General features: G+C 43.5%; 2 protein-coding genes across 2 annotated transcripts in view; one reads left to right on the top strand and one right to left on the bottom strand.

Annotated features, from left to right (window-relative positions):
* Positions 1–17,616, top strand: part of nav2b (neuron navigator 2b) — a 128,482-nt gene extending 110,866 nt beyond the window's left edge. The window contains exons 21-37 of the mRNA XM_066649972.1: positions 1,473–1,556; positions 1,740–1,851; positions 2,297–2,454; positions 6,198–6,364; positions 7,171–7,251; positions 7,932–8,085; positions 8,456–8,603; positions 8,696–8,793; positions 10,191–10,286; positions 10,379–10,547; positions 11,077–11,312; positions 11,932–12,086; positions 12,304–12,375; positions 12,729–12,925; positions 13,360–13,478; positions 14,454–14,657; positions 15,156–17,616. Of these exons, the coding sequence (XP_066506069.1) occupies positions 1,473–1,556; positions 1,740–1,851; positions 2,297–2,454; positions 6,198–6,364; positions 7,171–7,251; positions 7,932–8,085; positions 8,456–8,603; positions 8,696–8,793; positions 10,191–10,286; positions 10,379–10,547; positions 11,077–11,312; positions 11,932–12,086; positions 12,304–12,375; positions 12,729–12,925; positions 13,360–13,478; positions 14,454–14,657; positions 15,156–15,281 (2,376 nt within the window). The 3' untranslated portion in view covers positions 15,282–17,616. The remainder of the gene's footprint in view (positions 1–1,472; positions 1,557–1,739; positions 1,852–2,296; positions 2,455–6,197; positions 6,365–7,170; positions 7,252–7,931; positions 8,086–8,455; positions 8,604–8,695; positions 8,794–10,190; positions 10,287–10,378; positions 10,548–11,076; positions 11,313–11,931; positions 12,087–12,303; positions 12,376–12,728; positions 12,926–13,359; positions 13,479–14,453; positions 14,658–15,155) is intronic.
* A 923-nt stretch (positions 17,617–18,539) lies between these two features.
* Positions 18,540–22,371, bottom strand: dbx1b (developing brain homeobox 1b). Its single transcript, XM_066650118.1, has 4 exons — positions 22,062–22,371; positions 21,420–21,518; positions 19,185–19,387; positions 18,540–18,970 (listed from the first exon to the last, which is right to left on the bottom strand). Exons 1-4 carry the CDS (start codon positions 22,369–22,371, stop codon positions 18,704–18,706), a joined length of 879 nt encoding a protein of 292 aa, XP_066506215.1. The 3' UTR covers positions 18,540–18,703.
* Between the last annotated feature and the right edge of the window lie 501 nt (positions 22,372–22,872).

The raw sequence follows: 22,872 nt of genomic DNA, 5'->3' as shown, positions 1-22,872 counted from the left end.
CTGTCTGTGAGGAGTGTGGTGTGTTCTCCCTGTGTCTGCGTGGGTTTCCTCCGGGTGACTGTCTGTGAGGAGTGTGGTGTGTTCTCCCTGTGTCCGCGTGGGTTTCCTCCGGGTGACTGTCTGTGAGGAGTGTGGTGTGTTCTCCCTGTGTCTGTGTGGGTTTCCTCCGGGTGACTGTCTGTGAGGAGTGTGGTGTGTTCTCCCTGTGTCTGCGTGAGTTTCCTCTGGGTGCTCCGGTTTCCCCCACAGTCCAAAAACACACGTTGGTAGGTGGATTGGCGACTCTGTGAGGAGTGTGGTGTTTTCTCACTGTCTGTGTGGGTTTCCTCCGGGTCACTGTCTCTGAGGAGTGTGGTGTTTTCTCCCTGTGTCTGTGTGGGTTTCCTCCTGGTGACTGTCTGTGTGGAGTGTGGTGTGTTCTCCCTGTGTCTGCGTGGGTTTCCTCTGGGTGACTGTCTGTGAGGAGTGTGGTGTGTTCTCCCTGTGTCTGCGTGGGTTTCCTCCGGGTGACTGTCTGTGAGGAGTGTGGTGTGTTCTCCCTGTGTCTGCGTGGGTTTCCTCCAGGTGATTGTCTGTGAGGAGTGTGGTGTGTTCTCCCTGTGTCCGCGTGGGTTTCCTCCGGGTGACTGTCTGTGAGGAGTGTGGTGTGTTCTCCCTGTGTCCGCGTGGGTTTCCTCCGGGTGACTGTCTGTGAGGAGTGTGGTGTGTTCTCCCTGTGTCTGTGTGGGTTTCCTCCGGGTGACTGTCTGTGAGGAGTGTGGTATGTTCTCCCTGTGTCTGCGTGGGTTTCCTCCGGGTGACTGTCTGTGAGGAGTGTGGTGTGTTCTCCCTGTGTCTGCGTGGGTTTCCTCTGGGTGATCGTCTGTGAGGAGTGTTGTGTGTTCTCCCTGTGTCTGCGTGGGTTTCTTCCGAGTGATCGTCTGTGAGGAGTGTGGTGTGTTCTCCCTGTGTCTGCGTGGGTTTCCTCCGGGTGACTGTCTGTGAGGAGGGTGGTGTGTTCTCTCTGTGTCTGCGTGGGTTTCCTCCGGGTGACTGTCTGTGAGGAGTGTGGTGTGTTCTCCCTGTGTCTGCATGGGTTTCTGAGGGTGCCGTGTCTGATCCACTCATATCCGCACCAGAACATTTGACAGGAGTTTGGTTGGTAGTAATCGAATGTGGCCTGTTTGTCTGTAGGAGTAACCTGTTTTTGTTGTGACTGAGTTGGGCTTTAGATTCTCAGTCAGGCAGGTTTTCATGGCGATAGGTGTTCATGCCCTAGCATGCACCTGACATCCAGTACAGCCAAAAGAGCACATAAACATCTGGATTGACATGAACTGTATCCCTGGTTTCCTGCTGTTGGGATTCTGTTGTAACATATACTCTGATGGTGAGGAAATTATAGGTCCCCATGAGGGCGAGACTCAGGAGCAAGATTTAAAATAACATGAAATTTGCTGTGTGTGTGTGTGTGTGTGTGTGTGTGTGTTTAGGCTCACCTGGTGGCAGCATTCGAGCAGAGCTTGGGAAACATGACCATCAGACTTCAGAGCTTGACCACAACAGCAGAGCAGAAGGTTAGACAGTCTAGAGAGTTTGTGTGTGTGTGTGTGTGTGTGTGTGTGTGTGTGTGTGTGTGTGTGTGTGTGTGTGCGCGCCTGTGTTGGCTGTGAAAACTAAAGTGTAAATTAAGGAACATGTCCAGCAAGATTTTGAAAAGTGTAATTGAGGACCGTGCGTGTGTGTGTGTGTGACTGCAGGACACTGAGCTAAATGAGATGAGGAAGACCATAGAGCTTCTGAAAAAACAAAACACTGCAGTTCAGGCCGCCATCAGCGGAGTCATCAACACACCAGACGCCCCCAGCAAAGGTTCGTCCAAACATTTGCTTAAATGATAGATGTTTCTCTATATGTCTTTAAAGGGACACTAGGTAGTATTTATACCTTACTTTTACAGCTTCAAAATCTTATTTTCTCTCATGCTCTCTCTCTCTATCTCTCATGCTCTCTCTCTCATATTCTTTCTCTCTCTCTCACGCTCACTCTTTCTCTCATGCTCTTGCTCTTATGCTCCTCTTTCTCTCTCTCTCACACTCACTCTTTCTCTCATGCTCTCACTCTTTCTCTCTCTCATGCTCTTTCTCTCTCTGTCTCACGCTCTTTCTCTCACGCCCCCTCTCTCATACTCTCTCTTTCTCTCATGCTCTCTCTCTCTCACGCTCTCTCTTTCTCTCACGCACTCTCTCTCACACTTGCTTTCTCACTCTTGCTCTATCTCTGTCTCTCTTGTCTCTCTCTCTCACTGTGTGTGTAGACTCCTCCAGTGGTTCTCCCCGGTCTGTAGGCGATTTGCGAATCCATAGGCAGCATTCCTCCGACAGTGTGTCCAGCATCACCAGCGCCACCAGCCACTCCAGTGTGGGCAGCAGCCTGGAGTTTGACGCCAAAAACAAGAAGAAGAGGAAGAACTGGGTAAGTCTATTGCCCTCTGCCGTTCCTCCATCCGCAGATCAGCAGCTGTTTCATCACCAAGTTTTCACTCATATCCCATTTATCCTTTACCATTATATTGAAAAAAACAGCACTCAGGGACCACACGTTCCAGTAGATATCCATTTAACCTTCTGAGAAATTTCAGCAGTCACTGACGCCACACTCTTTCTCTCTCTGTTCAGTCGCCCTGTGCTGGTGGAAAGGTGAATATTCTCAGCTGGAGAAAAAGCCCAGTGCTTTGACCCCCACCCAGTAGCCAGAACTTTCATGTTCCATTACTGCACTTGGAGTGTTGAGCTAATATTTTAGGCTTTAATATCTTTATCAAACCCGACCACAAGTGCAGTATACCGTAACGCCAGTGGGCTGGTAGCCTCCCTACTGAAAATTGTATGGAATGCCTTGCCTTTTATCATCAGCATACGTTTCTAAAGATATTTGCAACATAGCATTCGTGTTGAATTTTCAGTAGGGTTCCCTCATGTGTTTTTTTTTTGTGTTCCTGTGCTCTCTGCTGCCCTCTCCTGTCCAGGCTGTGTCCTGCGTTGGAGGAAAAGCTCAAGATGGCTATGTATGCTGTTCATTGTGCTGATTAACTGTGTATTCCTCCACATTTATACAAAATAGTTCATGTATAGTGTTGTAATGCTGTGTTCCCTTTATAGAAGCTACACTGTAAAAAATTGCTGTAAATTTACAGCGAGTCTGCTACAGTATTTTACTGTAAATCACAGTATTTACAGTAAATTATTGTATTATTCAATTACAGTAATATGCTGTAAATTTGAAATACAGTAGTGTTCCTGTAAAAATACGGTAAATGGCTGGGAACTCTGCTGCCAGTATTTTACTGTAAAATTTACAATAATTTTTTTTACACTGTTTTTAGTGGTAATTGAGCATTTTACTGATTTTACAGTAAACATAGAGGAAAGTGACCACCGTTCCCTTGACACTCACTGTGTAGCGAGACCTAAACTACTTGGAATTCACCACAGTACTGTTTCCATTCAGTTATAATAGTGTTATATCAGAGGACGATACCCATGAGTCAGGACAGGAGGCACATGAGCACAGATTCAAGTTTTAGACTGGATTTAAAACAGCTGATACTGACTAATACCAATCTTTTACACCAACTTATCCCCTCCGTTGATTTATAAGCCATTCTTGAGTTGAATGAGGTGTGGTAGAGCAGAGAAAATCATGCTGTGGTCCAAGGGGACCATTCTCTAACACACTATTCCAGTCATTCCTCAGACGACTCGCCTCTGAGAGTGATTTGTGGTGGCTGGGTGACACTGTTAGAAGCTAGGGATGCTCTCTTGTCATCTGCTGTGTAGCTATTGGCTCTCTCTGCTCACTGTACATTCATCACGTTTAATGCAGAAAGCACCCAAACACATTCTTCTGTTCTAGCGTATGCTCCGATGGCTGTGGGAACAATTATTGCTTCAGTTAAACATGCCGTATTGAAATATGTCTTTTCTCATTTTCTCTGTGCTCTCGTCTTGGGAGGGAAGGTTTATGAGGTAAGTCTTCCTCCTTATTGTGCTGGGGAGGTGCAGGAGGAGATTACTCATCCTTGGATTGTTTGTAGTTCCCACCCCTTACTGCTGTTTTATTAAGTATGCTCATCTTTTATATTTCATGCACTTTTTGTAGCTAAGAGTTCTTTTTCATTAACACCCTGATGAACCTAAAGGGTTATTTCGAAATTGGGTTTGTACAATGGATTCCATTATGAAACATTGTAAATCAGCAGTGCTGGGGAAAAGACTGGAAATTGAAAGGTGATTGTACAGCTAAAGACATGTCGATTGTCACATAGTTAAAGGCTAAGTACCACTTAATGGACCTCCATGAATATTTCACATTATTTTAGTTACTGACATATAGAAGTATAAAATAAAATGAAAATAGCTGCTTAATTTGCTTTAAAACTGACAATTTTATTAAACTGACGGAAAAACCCGAGCTCGCTACGGAAATTCTTGAACGCGACCATGACGTCACTGGTGGACAACAGCTGAAAAACGCTGTGGTAAAACACTGTTATGGCTGACTGTTATGACAGTATCTATCAGTATTCCTCCTATTTTGGGCCGTCTCCCCTAATTCAGGCCACTGCAGTATATGGTGCGATTCCACTCTCTCTCTCCGCCAATCGCATTGGGTAAAACAATAAAACATAAGATCAAGCCCTAGTAGGGCATTTTAACATCAGTCTTGGAAGAAATCACACATCTAAACAATGTTTAAGTATCTCTAACAGTGTTGTACTTCTTTGTGTGCAAAACTGCATGTGGAACACAACACACTTCCATTTCGCGACAGATATTTCCCTCAGTGTAAAAGTTAGCTTCCTTTTCTCTGAAGGGAAAATCTACTGCCATTTTAATCCTTACATGTAGAGTACGGATACCAACACAGGACAAACGTAATCTCAAAATCACTGAATGTGGTAGCAATTGTCTCGTTTGACTGTCACAAGCAGGGGAGGTGGCCTAAGTTAGGGGGCGCCAATAATCTTAGCAGCATTGGCACCTACTTCAACAAAAGCGTTTTTATCTAAATACATATTTTCTTTCAAAGTCAAGCAAGTCTTGGACATTAATCTACACATATTTGACTCCTGAAAAATATTGATTTGATTTAGTAAAGTACTTCTATTAATTTACAGTTAGGTAAGATTTCCAATATTGTAATTAAAGTGGCCAGAAATTGGGGTAATTACGCTAGCTAGTTAAATAACCAACATTATTCATGACAATAGCCTAGCAATAAGCTAAACTCAAATTTAGAGGTCCCGTTATTCTTGTAAATGTGATCGAAGTCGAACTAGAATTCAGCCGACATTATAAACCTCCGTAATGCAGCTACGTAGCCGAGTGTAATCTGAGACACCGAGTTTAGCAAGTCAAGCTAACGTTAACTAACACCAACTAACACAGGCGAAGTAAGTGATCTTACCCTGTTTACCTCCATGTTACAGAGGATCTTGAACACCTTTCGTTGGTTTCCTTACATGCCCATATTGTTGGAAAAGCGCCAGTGAAATGAGCTACAGATAACGGAGTGAGCGGATGGTCCTTTCCAAAGTGCCCGTTTAAAGTTGACAAATTTAGTCCATTTTCTGGATATTTTGGGATCTTTGGGCCATTTATGCACAGATGTCCCACTGTACATTGAATTATTGCAGCCAAAAACAACACACCTTTTCGTCATTTTGTATTAAATTAAGTGCAACTTCTAGAGTTGTTGTCCACCATCTACGTCACAGGCAAGACACCTATTAGAGTTTCCGAACACTGTTGGGGCTGGGTGGGACCAACGGTCTTTTAAACCTTATTCCTTGAATTAGTAAGAAATAACATGTTTTCTGACTATCAATAAACACAAGTTAGGAACTCAAATTCCACTGTATTTATTTGTTTGACATTTTCTTAGAGCTGCTGCTTAGCCTTTAACTACAAATTCATGTAAAACATTATCTGTACGTACAGTTTCTTTGAACACATTTTTTTCTTATACATATGGTCAAATAAATGAAAAAGAATAAAAATAAAACACAAAAATAATTTCAAATGCTGCATTTATTGAAGCATTAAATTCCCTCCTTGCGTCAGAACCGTTTGCTTGTTTCTACAACCTACAGTTTTATTCCCTCATTGCTAACTCGGTGTAGACCATCAATATAAATTTTGTCTTCTCTCTAACAGCTGAGGAGCTCCTTCAAACAGGCATTTGGAAAAAAGAAGTCACCCAAGTCGGCATCTTCACACTCGGACATTGAGGAAATGACGGACTCATCCATGCCCTCCTCTCCTAGACTGCCCTACTGCCCACCAGCTGCATCAATGCTCAGACACTCACACTCCAACTCACTGTAAGCATGTTCCTTCTGCCGTAAATGTCTGGTCTTTTGCAGTATAAAGGACTCCAGTTTAACCCAAAATGCAAGCTTTTAAACATATATTACATATAGACATTTGATATCTCCAGCCAGAACTCAAACTAATGATGTTTAATTATATAACACTGATTGTATTGTTCGATACACATTTACAAATGACTATAATATGAGGTTAGAAACCTATATAAATATAGAAAGTTCGAATGTGCCCACAGTGATAAACAGACCAGCACATGGTCGTAAAATGAATTTATTTTATTTATAAATGTTGATTAAAGCAGATATTTTGAAAAAAATATATACAGTCATCCCTTGTTTTTGGCTGGAGATGCGTTCCAAGACCACGCGCGAAAAACAAATTTCCACAAAGTAGAGGAAAGATGTGTATTTAACTTGTAACTTGTATTTAAGTTGTACTGTTCACAACCCACCCTTTGCATTAAACAGTCATTCTATAATGTTTTTCAGCTGGAACTACATGTGATATCCCACCAGTTTCTTTAATAAAGTAATTCCTAAGCTGTGATTTAGCGTCAGTAAATTTCACTCGGATGTGGACATGAACAATACATGTACTGTACGTAAGAAATACTTGTAAATGATATATTTTGTCGTCACCAACAGGCCTAGTCTAATACATATATAGCGGCCATAAGCCCCCTTGAGAAAACCCACGAAGTAGCGAATCCGCATTTGTTACTCTACAGAAGATGCTGGGAGAAACTCACGGACTGTGGGTGATTCTTAATGTTCACTGTTGTTTTGATATATGTGTGTAGCCCTCTCCTCTCCTCGCTCTCCGCTTACGGAAATGGATGGGGCTATAACAGTGCCCCCATCAGGACTGCCTCTCTGGCGCGGTAACCACAGAGACCCAACTACTAAACCACAAAAATGATTCAATCCAAATGAGATGCAATGACACAAATCCAGTGTTTGAGGTTCCTGAAATAAAATCTTTCCTCAAATATTGTGTACCGTTGATTCCACGTGTTTTCTACGAGTTTCTTTGTCCAGAAGTCTCCAGACACCTTTTCAAATGAGTAAATCTAGACGCTTTAAGTCACAGCTTGTATAATTTCCATAGAAATATCCTGACGAGTGAAATGTCTCACTCTGGCGCCCCCCAAAGGAGCGAGGAAAAGAGTTATAAAGCTGTGTCCAGCACTGGGATTTGTAGCAGTGTAGCAGCACATGATCTCCCTAATGCTGGTGTTGTTGAATGCAATAAAAATCCTCATAGCAGTGCTCCAGCGTTCAGTAGCCTCCTCAAAGGAGTCAAAGCTGTTACTGCAATAGAGTAATGAGCAAGTGTCTAGAAACTTACGGACATGTGAGTGTACCTGGTCTTTATTTTCTTAAGAAACACTAACTAATAACAGTTGTAAATACTGACACTTGTAACCATGGGTGATTTTTGTAATTGTGTTAATCGTAATTGCAGTTTGTAAACTAATAACTAACAGGAATATTAAGAATCAGTGTTAATTACACAGTGTAGTAGTCTGATGATTTTTTGTGTGTGTGTGTTGTGTACCAGTATCTCAGAGTGTACAGACAGTGAAGCAGAGACAGTGATGCAGTTGCGCAGTGAGCTGCGTGATAAGGAAATGAAGCTGACAGACATCAGGCTGGAGGCTCTAAGCTCTGCCCACCAGCTCGACCAGCTCAGAGAGTCTATGAATCGCATGCAGGTCAGCTTCCCTTACGCTTTCATCACCTCCTACAACGGCTTTAAACCTGTAAACGTTAGTCATGTAAAATTCTGCCAGTGGAGCCACGGCAAAAATGTCCACTTTGTGCTAGTGCAATAACACAGAGCTTTATGAGACATCACAAAGCAAACTCTCTGAGTATGAGATTTTGCTATTAATATGAGTACATTTTATTAAAAAAATTTAAATTTCAGCATAATTTAATACACTTAAATAATATATTATTTCAAACAAGTTGAACCGAACTCTCCATTATTTGTTACATCTCTTCGAACACAAGGAGTTCTTAGGGTCTCACCGTTGCTTTCTGTGCTGTTATTGGTTCATCGTTTGTGGTTTGTGTGGGCAGTTGGAGATTGAAAAACTCAAGTCAGAGAATGATCGTCTGAAGATGGACAGCAGGGGGCGCTGCAGCACAGTAACATCTCAGACCTCCATCAGTCCGTCACCCGTCGGCCTGTCATCTCAGCTTAGCCTGACCGAGTCCACCAGCCTCGGTATGGACACGTTCACGTTAAAGCCTTTTGGTTCTGTATTTTAACAAATTATTTTGTGACCTGGTGTAAAATTAACAATTGTATTGCTATAGATATGCTGCTGGACGACTGTGGAGACGGCATCTCTAGGAAAGAGGGACGGCATGTGAAGGTTGTGGTCAGTTTGGAAAGGGACCCCGAGTGGAAGGAGGTCAGATTCTGTTCTTATTTTCACACACACAGCAGAGTTTCAGCTTCAACCCAGACACCTGCTTCTAATATTATCGTGTATTGATATGATGGGTGGTAGCCATTTTGAAGTCGGCCATTTTGGATCCAACTTTTGTTTTTTCAATGGGAAGAGGGTCATGTGACACATCAAACTTACTGGGAATTTCACAAGAAAAACAATGGCTTGGTTTTATCCATCCATTATCTGTAACCGCTTATCCAATTTAGGGTCGCGGGGGGTCCAGAGCCTACCTGGAATTATCGGGCGCAAGGCGGGAATACACCCTGGAGGGGGCGCCAGTCCTTCACAGGGCAACACAGACGCACACACATTCACTCACACACTCACACCTACGGACACTTTCGAGTCGCCAATCCACCTGCAACGTGTGTTTTTGGACCGTGGGAGGAAACCGGAGCACCCGGAGGAAACCCACGCGGACACAGGGAGAACACACCAACTCCTAACAGACAGTCACCTGGAGCTGGAATCGAACCCACAACCTCCAGGCCCCTGGAGCTGTGTGACTGCGACACTACCTGCTGCGCCACGTAACTTTATTTGTTCATGAGTTATTTACAAGTTTCTGACCACTTATAAAATGTGTTCAAAGTACTGCCCATTGTGTTGGATTGTCAATGCAACTCTCTTCTCCCACTCTTCACACACTGATAGCAACACCGCATGAGAAATGCTAGCACAGGCTTCCAGTATCCGTAGTTTCAGGTGCTGCACATCTCGTATCTTCACAGCATAGACAACTGTCTTTAGATGACCCCAAATATGAAAAGTCTAAGGGGGTCAGATCGGGAGACCTTGGGGGCCATTCAGCTGGCCCACGACGACCAATCCACTTTCCAGGAAAATGTTCATCTAAGAATGCTCAGACCTGACACCCACAATGTGGTTGTGCACCATCTCGCTGGAAAAACTCAGGGAACGTGCCAGCTTCAGTGCATAAAGAGGGAAACACATCATCATGTAGCAATTTCACAGTGGCCTTGAGGTTTCCATTGATGAAGAATGGCCCCACTATCTTTGTACCCCATATACCACACCATACCATCAAGATGTGCAGCACCTGAAACTACGGATAGCGGAAGCCTGTATTGAAAAAACAAAAGTTGGATCCAAAATGGCCAACTTCAAAATGGCCGCCATGGTCACCACCCATCTTGAAAAATTTCCCCCCTCGCATATACTAATGTGCCACAAACAGGAAGTTAATATCACCAACCATTCCCATTTTATTAAGGTGTATCCATATAAATGGCCCACCCTGTATGTTTCTGCAAAGTTTGACATTACAATACAATATAAAACCAATCCTTCAAATTCAACCACCCCTGCTGCATTTCTGTCTCTGACCTTCACAGGACTGCAGGCCACGGGACTTCCTGATGGGCTGTATTGGAGTCAGTGGCAAAACCAAATGGGAGGTTTTGGATGGTGTGGTTAGACGGCTGTTTAAGGTACAGCAGAACAACTTATTATTGATTAAAAAGAATATAATTAAAACAGCTGCAAATGTGACGTTAGTTGACTTGTCTTTCTGCCTCTGCAGGAGTACATTACCCACGTGGATCCTCTCACACAGCTGGGGCTGAGTTCAGACAGTGTTCTGGGTTACAGTATCGGAAACGTCCACCGCACAGACAAAGCCGAGACTCCAGAGCTCCTGCCCTGTGGCTATCTGGTGGGAGACAGTGACACCATCTCTGTCCGGCTGAAAGGTAAATAAAAGGAGGGGATGTTTTGTTTGACATTTTTCCACATTTATTTTGTAGGTAGGTTTATTTGTATAAACTGCAGGTGTTAGCGTTTTTTGAAGCGCCCTTTGTGTTGCGATTTATTTGAATTTTGAATGTTTGAACATTTGTTTGAGAGTTTCTTTAAAATGTGAAATTGAAAATGGTACGAGGCTCCAGAGAACTGCACCCGCACATCTCTCTGATGCTGAGAGACCTAAGTAAGCAAAATTGGCCTCTTCCTCTTCCCTCCCATGGTCCCAGCCTTTGCAGGCTAATGTGATGGACCTGGACAGTCGGTGTTGGTCTCTGGTGTGTGTTGCAGTGTAACAGACAAGTGATGGACCTTTAGTGTGAAAAGATGTGGTGGTTGGCATCACGTGTCTCAGAAGAGGCTTGTAGTTACCCTTTCTGTGTTTATTGGCATTGTTTATCATGGGAAAGGTAGGTCTTTAGGAGCAGAGTGTGTGTTACTGATCTGGCCGTATAGACAGTGCTCTGTCTTCTTATGCAGGTGTGGTGGAGAACAGTCAGGATATGCTGGGATTTGAGACACTAATCCCAAAGCCCATTCTGCAGCGTTACATCTCCCAACTCAGAGAACATCGCCGCATTATCCTCTCTGGACCCTCCGGTACCGGCAAGAGCTTTCTGGCCATTAGGCTGGCTGAACACCTGGTACTGCTGGAGGGACGGACTCTGGCTGACAGGGTTATCGCCTCCTTCAATGTGGACAACAAGTCTAGCAAGGTAACCCAGTATATGATGAATCCAAACAGATTATGACAGGATTATCATACAATCATGCCAAAAAAAACAAGAAGTGTGCGATGTGTACGAAAGTCAGAAAAGAGTAGGAATTGTCTAACATAGACTTTTGTGTTTTTTTTCCTTTCATAAATCAAAAATAATAACAATAAATAAAAATCGAGGCACGGTGGGGAAGCAGGTAGTGTCGCAGTCACACAGCTCCAGGGACCTGGAGGTTGTGGGTTTGAGTCCCACTCCGGGTGACGGTCTGTAGGAGTGTGGTGTGTTCTCTCTGTGTCTGCGTGGGTTTCCTCCGGGTGCTCCGGTTTCCTCCCACAGTCCAAAAACACACGTTGGTAGGTGGATTGGTGACTCAAAAGTGTCCGTAGGTGTGAGCGTATGTCGCCCTGTGAAGGACTGGCGCCCCCTCCAGGGTGTATTCCTGCCTTGTGCCCAATGATTCCAGGTAGGCTCTGGACCCACCATGACCCTGAACTGGATAAGCGGTTACAGATAATGAGTGAATGAATGAATATATAAGAGAGAGAGAGAGAGAGAGAGAGAGAGAGAGAGAGAGAGAAAGTTGTTTCAATATCAATAAAGCCCATATATTTTACAGGAGCTGAAGCAGTACCTGTCCAACTTAACTGACCAGTGCAACAACAGCACCCAGGCTGCAGAACTGCCTCTGGTTGTCATTTTGGACAACCTTCACCATGTGGGCTCTCTGGGAGAAATCTTCAATGGCCTGCTGAACTGTAAACACCACCGCTGGTCAGTGGCGTCTTTGTGGAGAGTAACACACATTTTTACCTGCTACAATTTCTGTACTTTTTAAAGAAACTATGGAATGTTTAATGGACTGATGAAAGTGAGAATTGTAAAATAATAATACGTTCAATAAGTAGTTACTTTAAGTTAAAGCAGTAGATTTATCTCATGGTTTGTGTAGCTGGGGTTTTAATGCTGATCTCTGTGCGCTCTTTTATAGTCCTTATGTAATTGGAACTATGAACCAGACCACCACATCCTCTCCAAATCTGCAGCTTCATCATAATTTCAGGTGAGCTCTACTGTGTTAATATTGTGCTGGAACAGATTCGAGAGTAGGATATTCACTGTGTTTCTTGAAAGGCCTTTGTGTATGTAAATAACTGTTTACATTATATAGAGGTGTCCACTAGAGGGCAGTAATCCTTTATGTATTGGTCTGACCCTGCAGATATGTGCATGCCCTGGGCCAAATAACATAAAGAACATGTTGGACATGTCCTTTAAAGGGAACACACTCACATCCTGATGAATCTTTACTGTGTAGTTGGTGGAATGCACATTTTTGTCAGACAATGAATCATGTGACATATATCAGCTATACATTTTAGTTAAGGATATGTATTGTGCCTGTGTTTGGTTCAGATGGGTGCTCTGTGCTAATCACACTGAACCAGTGAAGGGCTTCTTGGGTCGTTTTTTACGGCGGAAGCTTCTGGAAACAGAGATCAGCAGTCGCGTGCGCAACTCTGACCTTGTGAAGATTGTTGAGTGGATCCCGTGTGTTTGGCAGCACCTCAACCGCTTCCTGGAGACGCACAGCTCCTCTGATGTCACCATTGGTGAGTTCATCCACAGCCAATCACATTAAAGCTGAAGAATAAATATGTTTGAAGGGTCGTGTGACTCCTAAAACTCACTCTGTGCCCTTAAAGGGGCATCTGCCTTCTTATATAGGCCTGAAATATGATTGGAAAATGACAGTGGAAGTCCTCAGTGATCGGGAATCTATTGCTAAATGTATGAAGTGTGTAATGCTAATAGGAACTTCCTTAATTCTGGTAAAATAACTTGAATTACTTGAATTATGAAAGTGACAGGAGTTTTCACACTGTGCCCTTGCACCCTTGCTCCCTTTGGAGCCCTAAACATGCTCACTGATGTCATCAGTTTAAATAAGACACAATTGCTGTCATAATCAACCTAGAAGACCTCACTGCAGTGAAAAGGGAGTTTTCAGTTCTTGTAACTTCTTCTCTTTTGTCTAATTCTGCAGGGCCACGCCTCTTCCTGTCCTGTCCTATGGATGTGGAGGGCTCTCAGGTGTGGTTCACAGACCTGTGGAACTACTCTATCATCCCGTACCTGCTTGAGGCTGTCCGGGAGGGTCTGCAGGTAAGGTAACATTGTGTTGTGGCAAATGAGGTTTCTGACAAGCAAAGGTGGCTCTTAGGGCGTTTTCACTCCTGCACTTTGTAGTTTAGTTAAATCAGACTCTGGTTTGTTTACACCTTTGGTGTGATTCGTTAGTGCAGGTGTGAACGCAGTAATCTCACTCGGATATGGACCAAAACAACTGCACGAGACCCATTAGAGGAGGGGGTCTCTGTCTGGTGCTAAACGAAGTCTGAAGCAGTTAGTTTGTGAGAGAACGTTTTAGTACACTATGAAAACACTCTAAGACTGTCTGTGAGGAGTGTGGTATGTTCTCCCTGTGTCTGCGTGGGTTTCCTCCGGGTGATTGTCTGTGAGGAGTGTGGTGTGTTCTCCCTGTGTCTGTGTGGGTTTCCTCCGGGTGACTGTCTGTGAGGAGTGTGGTGTGTTCTCCCTGTGTCTGCGTGGGTTTCCTCCGGGTGACTGTCTGTGAGGAGTGTGGTGTGTTCTCCCTGTGTCTGCGTGGGTTTCCTCTGGGTGACTGTCTGTGAGGAGTGCGGTGTGTTCTCCCTGTGTCTGCGTGGGTTTCCTCCAGGTGCTCCGGTTGGTAGGTGGATTGGCGACTCAAAATGTCCGTAGGTGTGAGTATGTATGTGTCTGTGTGTCTGTGTGTTTGTGTGTGTGTGTGTGTGTGTGTGAAACAAACTGTGGACAGAATCAGGTGACACAGCTCGACTTAACACCCTTCAACAGAAATAAAGTATCATGAGTCAGTAAGCAGACAGTGTTATGGCTGAGCTGCTGTGGCTGTGGTCTTCAGAGTTTGCAAAATCATTGATTCATACATAAGGAAGCAGTCCTGTCACACTGCAGTGTGGGGCTTTCAGTATCTAGAGCTGGGTGTGAATGGCATATTGCATGTTCTGAATGAACAGTTGTAGAGTTTCAAAACTTTAAAGATGAGTGTTAACTAGTGAGCCAATATGTGTCTTTTAGCTGTACGGTAGAAAGGCGTCATGGGAGGATCCAGCTCATTGGGTGATGGAGAACTACCCCTGGGTCTCAAGCCCACAGCAGCATCAGTGGTCCCCGCTGCTGCAGCTCAGGCCTGAGGATATGGGCTTCGATGGTTATGCCCTCACCCAGGAGAGCAGCCCGAGCAAACAGACCACGCAGGACAACACAGAGGCAGACCCCCTGGTGAGATGACAGTCCAACTGCATGTGTTTAGTATGCTTTTCCTTTTTAAATAAGTGTTAGATCATTTTATAAATAATATGCGCATATAAATCATTTTGAAAATGAGGTACAAAACAGGAACAATTTATCAATTTATGTGATTAATGTGATTAAAGGAACTCTAGGTAGAATTTTAACCTTAAAATTAAAGCATCAAAATCATTGCGATGCATCACTGACCTGAAATATGGAGAATAACGTCACTCTCACTGCTACTCTGTGCTCAGCACTGCAGTAACTGCGCTATGTATTTTCGGAAGACAGTAGAAAACACCCCCTGTCCCTAGGGGGAGTCCAGGAGCCAAAACACCAAATCCTACCTAGTGTTCCTTTAATGTATGTGTGTGTATCATTGAATACTAGTCATGTTTTAATTCTGGTCTGTTACAAAATCTCAAGTCTGTGTTGATGTTTATTGGAGCCATCATTTGACCTTTCGACCTCTCCTCACACTCTCAGATGAATATGTTAATCATGCTGAAGGAGGCGGCCCATTGCACCGGTCAGTCGAGCTACGACAGCGACTCCAACAGCAACAGTAACCACGACGACACCCTGGACCCCACGCTGGAGTCTGCACCTTGAGCCTCAAGCTCATCTGAGCTCATATCGTTTTTGTCTACAGACAGAAGGAGGCAGGGAACTGCAGAATAAATCAGTGTTCTGAATCCGTGAAAACAGGCACTAGTGAAATCGTCTGGTCTCATAAACATATATCTGACATGTTTCGCTTAAGCTGTAAATGGGTGTCAAAAACCAAGACTCTGGGTGGTGCACCTTCTCTTAGTCAGCGTATTTGTGCTAATTAATTAGCTGAAGCATTCCTTCTGGTGACGATTCAATTACTTTGTAGTTCCGAGGATCCTGCCACGTTCTGAGGAGAAAAATCCCGAGATAAAAATCTCCTTCTGTTTTTCAAAATCCTATTCTTGCCTCCCATTCAGAAATATGGGCTTTGTGGGAAGAGTACTTCCTGTTTGCCATGCACTTCCCAGAAACCGACTGTAGATGTCGCTATAGCTATGTTTTCTGACCTGGAGAAGCCTTCTCAGCCCAGCTTTGTGCCGTGGTGCCCTTTATCCCAGCACGTGTGTGCACTCTTCTTCAGGTTGTAATGCCTTTTAACCTCTGTTCAGTGGAAGTAAAATTCCTCGACATATTTTCAGGAGCGCTCCAAGGTGCTAATCTCGCCAGATGATGCCTTGCCGTTTTTGTACCAACAGGAGGAACCTCATATGCTGTAACTGTTTACACATATTAAGGCCTTTTAAATAGTATCTGGCTCTGGAGAGTTTTCTTGGATAAAGGACTAGTTTTGTGTGTTTGGTGCCACTTTACTTGAGCTGATAGGTACGGCTCCCTACAGTGAGCACACAACACACTGAAAAACGCCCAATCAGTGTGACTTAAGTTCACTTTACGAAGCCAAATAATCCATAAATTCTCCTATTGTTTCTTATGTGTTATCTGTTTTTTCACATCAGCGTTACATTACAGAGGGAAGCAAGTCAAGAATCTGTTCTAAACACGAAGAAATGTTTTGTTTTCACATGATTTCGGAAGGCGTAGTCTGTTGTGCACTTCAGCAAGGCCTTAAAACTGTTTCAACATATGGACAAAACACTTGTAACACAGTTTAATTGCTGCAGTACACGGATCAGCCGTTATATTATGACCAGATACTTTATTGTACAGGCACTGTTCATTCTCTGCCCTCCACTGGTCATTCAGGAGCACGTTGTAGATTTACAGTTACAGACTGTAAAATATAGCTGTGGCTCTGCATACTTTGTTAACCTCCTTTAACACTGATTTTCAACACTCAGGACCCCCACAGAGCAGGTGTGACATGGTGGTGGATCGTTCTCAGCGCTGCAGTGACACTGACATGGTGGTAGTGGTGTGTTAGTGTGTGTTGTGCTGGTGCAAGTGGATCAGACACAACAGTGACTGCTGGAGTTTTACTGAGAATAGTCCACCAACCAAAGAATGGTCGGGATGCTTACAGCAGTTTGTATGTATTTGCACATTTACAGCTCTCAGCCATAAAATACTGCACATTTAGCAGACGATTTATTTCGCAGCAGACCGTTTCTAGATGGTGTGAGAGGCTTCTTTTGTTCGATGGGAGATGTGAGTTGATTACCGCTGGAGGCATAAAGAACTTACATTTACTCAGAGGTGTTTTCACAGAAGCAGAAGCACTTCTACGTAAATCTCTCCGTGCTCTTATCAGCAAAGAGATCTGCTTTGCTTTCAACAGAGAGCTAGCGTGCCTAGTGGACCGCTCAGGAGCATTATCCCGCCTTCCATTTGAACACGGTGTGAATGGAGTGACTACTCAGTATTGCTTTGTTTGGACAACTGCACTTTGTTCCTCGTAAAATTAAGAGTTTTTTCAAAGCTTTCTCTTTCATACGTCGGACGCTTTTGGACTTTTAGATTCTCTCCGCAGTCCTTTACAATAAAGAGACACTATGCAATACTTTGTTTTTTGTTGTAAATAGAAAATAGTTTTGTGATTTTGAGCACATTTTTTGTTTTTTTGTGAATAATTCTTTTGTTTTTTACGAACATAAAACTGGATTTTGTAAATGTTACGTTTAGATGAAGATAGATGAAGAGAAGAGAAAAAAAGATGAATAATAAGATTGCAGGAGTCTCTGTGTGAAATATGTCCTAAAGGTAATGTGAAATAAGTTGTACTTTTCTTCGGAATGAAAAATTCTTGTTGGTCATTGTGTATGTTCAGATGTACCATATTGTTTTTGTAAATATACCACATGCCACGTGGATTTCTAACGGCTCTTTATGAGAAATGGAGTAAACAATTAATGTACAGCTCTTTCTCCTACCGCCTGTAGATTTTGTTTTATATTTCCATCAATGTTTGTGGCGACTTTATGAATAAATGTGATGACTCTGCTGTCAGACTTCATTATTCATTCATTCATTATCTGTAACCCTTATCCAGTTCAGGGTGGGAATACACACTGGAGGGGGTGCCAGTCCTTCACAGAGCAACACAGACACACACTCACAGACACTTTTGAGTCGCCAATCCATCTACCAACGTGTGTTTTTGGACTGTGGGAGGAAACTGGAGCACCCGGAGGAAACCCACGCAGACACAGGGAGAACACACCACACTCCTCACAGACAGTCACCCGGAGGAAACCCACACAGACACAGGGAGAACACACCACAGTCCTCACAGACAGTCACCCGGAGCGGGAATTGAACCCACAACCTCCAGGCCCCTGGAGCTGTGTGACTGCGACACTACCTGCTGCACCGTGCCGCCAAAAACATTCATTATCTGTAACCCTTATCCAGTTCAGGGTCGCGGTGGGTCCAGAGCCTACCTGGAATCATTGGGCGCAAGGCGGGAATACACCCTGGAGGGGGCGCCAGTCCTTCGGTTTATTATTCAGTGACGTTTTAATCATTGGGATTTGACCACAAACCAAGACTCTTCATTGTAGAGAAAAGTACAGACTCTTTACTGAAGGAACAAATGCATATATTTACTGTGTATTCATTTCTGTAAATATAAATATTAAATACATTAAAAAAAGATTGTAAAGCAAATTATGAAGAGAGACACACAAACAACCCCTTTAGTCTTTCGGATTTTAATATGCCAAAATATTTATTTTTCCAAGTATATACATTTCATCTTTAAAAACAACATAGAAAATAATATATGACTTTTAATTTATACATTAGGCATCTACATATTTTAGATGAAGCATGGAAAACCTAACAGCAGGAAAGGCAAGAGTCTCGATGGGCTATAAATCATTCCGTACAAAATATTTAAAAACCACTCACACAAAGCAGAGTATAAAAAAACATCAGCGCTGCAAAAAAGGCAGCAAAGCCACAGTGTGGGCCGGTCCTTTAACTGAGCGGCCTGAACGGTCATAGCTGAGATTCTGGAGGAGACGGTGTCTGGTTCCCATCAGTTGTTCTCACAGGTGTCTGTTTTGGAGACCTGTGTGTGTTTATGATACTGTGATTTCTTCATCCTCTGAGTCCTCTGAGTCCGTGTGTTTGCTGCTGGAGGGTGAAGGGGGTGAGTCTGACCCCTCTGCCCGGTGACCACTCAGAACCTCCATGCTGTGGCTCTGCGTCCGGCCCACGTCGCTCAGGTCTGGGTTGGGGTTGGCCTTCGTCGGCAGTGTTTGTTCTCTGCAGCCGCCAGACGACAGCAGCTCTCGTTCTTTAGAGTTCCTCCATTTCATCCTGCGGTTCTGGAACCAGATTTTCACCTGTGGAGCAAAGAGAGAGGAGCTCTCACCAAAGCCCTGAGTAACACTCGCAGCTACACTGGGTAATTATTATTTATGCAGTATCTCCATAAATGGCTTTCAGAAGCTGACAATTGCTTGGTGTTAAATTGGACTACATTAATTTCTATTAAAAGTTATTAGTTTCCTCCATTACTCCTGCCCTGTTGGCCTTCTCCACAGTATTGACCTTTACCTGTGAGTCTTTGAGGCCGAGTTTGGCAGCTAGCTTCTTTCTGTCAGGTTTGCTGATGTACTTCTGTTTCTGGAACATTCTCTCCAAGGCTTTACGCTGCACGTCCGAGAAGACTGCCCGCCTCAGCATCCCCCTCCTAGGCTTTCCCCTTGCAGTCAGCGGCCACGAGAAGGTCCCGGGAATAGGAACCACTGAGGTCGATGCTGTTAGAAAGAGAAGAATAGAAAGATAAGAAATAAGGCCGCGTGGTTTAGACTATCAGACAGAGACAGGGCACATCCTGAAGCAGATTCTTGGCCGCGCTAATGCTATTGAATGTGGGCAGTTTGAGTGCAGCAGCTAGCCTGGGCTAATTAGCACATTGCTTGGCCCCCAGAAGCATTGGTATGGTAAAAAGGCCCAGCAGCCATTCAGTGGAAGATAGAAGTGCTAATGAAGCGTGGACGGTAATTGTGTAGTAATGAACTAACTGAAAAAAGGCTCAAGACAGGCCACTAAAGCCATATATTACGACAACAAAAGGGATTTACACTTCGCAACTAAACGCAACTGCGGGCCAAGATCATTTGAAGAATACTGATGGTGGGGATCTATTTCTCTCTCTCTCTCTCTCTCTCTCTCTCTCGCTCTCTCTCCTTTTTTTTGCCTTCAAATTATTTTCATTAAATGAACACGAAAAGCTCTTGCTGCCGAGGTCGTGAAAAGAAGCCGTCTATTATGGCCTCTCTGAATAAAGTGTATGCTTTTCCAGGCTATCATCGAGGGTAGTTTGTATAGGGTATAGATGTAGGCTAGACCTATATTGAAGGGTCTAGAGCAGTGAAGATCTGCTTTTACTGGAAGCTTCTTCCATTTCAATCTTGCGTGCTTGGTCCAGTTAATCAAGGACAATGATCAGAGGAGAGCAGTGGAGGCGTCCAAAGTTGGTGCCCATGATGCTACAGAGACCAGATATTGTTTTCATAGCAATACGTTTGCTATAAGTTACAACCGTTTCAGTAATTAAAAGTTGGACGTACCACCCACAAGCGGCCATTTGTTTACAGATAAAATGTTACCATATAATTAATAAATACATAATGAATATTTACTGAAATGATTTTATTGTCCTTTGCTAAAGTACTGTATATATTTTTAGCTCTGTAATTTCTTGTATATGGCTGAATGCTCTCGGGCCACCACAGAAGGTTCCCCCAAATTTTCAGCCCAAATTTTATGGCCCGATGTTGTTATACACTGTGATGTCCTGTTTAAGAGGACGTAAGTCAAAATTCAAAATTAAAGTCTTAGTCAATGAGGTGTTTTGAATGAAGTTTTGTACAAATCTGAATGTATGTGACCTCTCTTTTTTTTTTCCCGCATTCATCCTCCAGGCATGTCCCTCATTGGCGTCCTACGAAGGCACACCGCTATGGTCTTGGGAGAATATTGAAACACTGAATAGCTGCTAATAGGGGAATTAGTCCATGACTGGTAAATGCCTACGAGCAGCATGCTGAAGTCAACACCGGGTGTGTGCATGTGTGTGTGTGGCTGCCCGGAGGGAGCTGACCAAATTGGTCATGGTGCTTGAAAAGCATTGTTGGCAATCACTCGCTAAAGTGCACTGGCTCGGTGGGAAAAGGAGGCCGTGAAGAGATGCCAGCAGCTTTTCTTGTGAGAAGGGGACCCGCCTTAAATTTGGACCGTGACCATCCAAATTAGCCGTAATTTGTAGATTAGGACGACAAAAAATGTGAGCGGTCACTGCCCCTCGCTAAACAGGGCCATCAAACTGGCGAGACAGTCAACGAGTGAAGGATAACTGCGCCTCTGTTCATTTGTCATCTACTCTTCAAATGAAACCTGACAAAATATGTTTTTTAACTACCACGGGAGAACACATTTTGGTTCTGTGAAGGATGGTTCCCTAGGAGAACCATTATTATGAATGGGGTGTATGAGTCTGAAGAACATATTCAGGCTTGTTTCACAGTCACAGGACCCAGCATGGTCCTTCTGGTTGTTTTTTACAACATAAATGAACCATTTTTTATCCAATCTGCAGAGATTCTCTGGAAATTTTCTGAAGCTTAAATCTGCACCTGAATATTGTCGTTCTCAAAAAAACGTCCAACGTGTTCCATGAACTTTGGAACCCAACGAGGTATTAGCGATAAAATCAAAATAACTAAAGGAAATACAGAAAAGTTCAGAAGCAATGAAATTTAAAAAATAAAACGTGTGATGACCCACCTGGGAAATAAGAAGTCCTGAAGAATGGATGGAATGAGGAATGAAAATAAGGGAAGGGGAACTCTTTGGCCATGCTATGGATGGCAGGTGGTGATGGTGCTGTTGGACGAAATAAATAAAGAAAATTGTGATGAGAAATCGGTAGAATTTCCAATGTATAAATAAAACAGCGTTGAATTAGAACACAAACAGTGGTCAGTGAAGTCCAAACGGAAGCCAAATGTTTAACAGTTTAACAATTTACAGTGGTAACCTTCACTGTGTAGCTCTAGGTTTCAATATAAAAATATACGTGAATTATTTTAATATATATTTATATAACTGATATATGATAATAAATGAATAATGATATTATTCAATGTTTAACATGAAAATGTAACAAATATATGGTTTGAAGTTTATACTAAAAATGTATACAGTGAATAATATGTTAAATGCACTGAAATTTGCAACAAATAACCATCATTAAATATTAGAAAAATTAGTATAAAATTAATGAACTTAAAAGCTACACATATAAAATGTTAAATATTAAATAATTAAAAAGTATATAATTAAATATATCATCAGTCCTTTGCATTAATATTTTCTATCCCATTATTCATAAATAACTATGTACACATGGACATTAATAAAACCTACCGTTTCTGGTTGAAGGTGCCAGGATGGCATTGACTCCAAACTTGAGGTAGCCTTGCTCACTGTGTTTGTGCCCCGGTGCTGAGTGTGTGTGTGTGGGATTCAACGGGCTCAGGCTTGTGGTCCCTGGAGCTGGAGGAGAGGCCCTGGGCCCTAGAGCCGGGGGAGAAGACCTGGGGCACAACGCTGGAGGAGAGGCCCCAGGCCCTGGAGTTGGGGAGATGCGCAGAAGCTCCTCCATCAGAAAAGAAGGAGCCCTCGGGGCCCGCAGAGCTGGACACAGCACACACGGAGCCAAGACACTGGGCAACATCACGGCCAGATTTAAATGCTGAAGACCTAATGAGATAATGAGCTGAAGAGCTGAGGTCCTTCAGAAGATACAGAGAGTTACTGAGCCTGCAGTGGTGCTCCTGTCTCGCAGGCTGAATGAGTCTGTCCTGTGTCCTCTAGGAGCCTTTTATAGCGCTGGGGTTAGTAAAGCCTTAGCAGGGTGACAGCACAGAACAATGAAGCCCACTAACACCCCCCCACCACACACACACACACACTCCAAACACACCGCTCCTCTCTCTCTCTCTACACTCTCACTGGATCAATACAAACTACAATTTATGACTGGATCACTCTTCACAAGCAAGCAAAGGTCTCTTTTGCCAAAGAGAGAAAAAGAGAGAGCACATTTATCTACAGGATTTCAGTGTGAGTTACAGAGTGAATATGTACAGACCCTGGGCAGAATCCCGTCTCTGTCAGAGAGACTGGGTCTGACTAAGGGCTAAATCCTCTGAATAAGAGTTTGTAAGAGCAATGT

This window comes from Hoplias malabaricus, chromosome 17, assembly GCF_029633855.1.
Source record: "Hoplias malabaricus isolate fHopMal1 chromosome 17, fHopMal1.hap1, whole genome shotgun sequence".
Lineage (NCBI taxonomy): Eukaryota > Metazoa > Chordata > Actinopteri > Characiformes > Erythrinidae > Hoplias > Hoplias malabaricus.
The sequence above is the reverse complement of the archived record's forward strand: the minus strand, read 5'-3'. Positions and strand labels throughout refer to the sequence as shown.

Bases quoted from the DNA above. Each gene is read 5' to 3' on its own strand.
- dbx1b (XM_066650118.1), bottom strand. From the start codon at position 22,371: ATGTTGCCCAGTGTCTTGGCTCCGTGTGTGCTGTGTCCAGCTCTGCGG. The intron at 21,519-22,061 runs GTAGGTTTTATT...TTCGTCCAACAG, and splicing joins GGCACCTTCAACCAGAAACG to CACCATCACCACCTGCCATC. The intron at 19,388-21,419 runs GTGGGTCATCAC...TCTTTCTAACAG, and splicing joins CAGGACTTCTTATTTCCCAG to CATCGACCTCAGTGGTTCCT.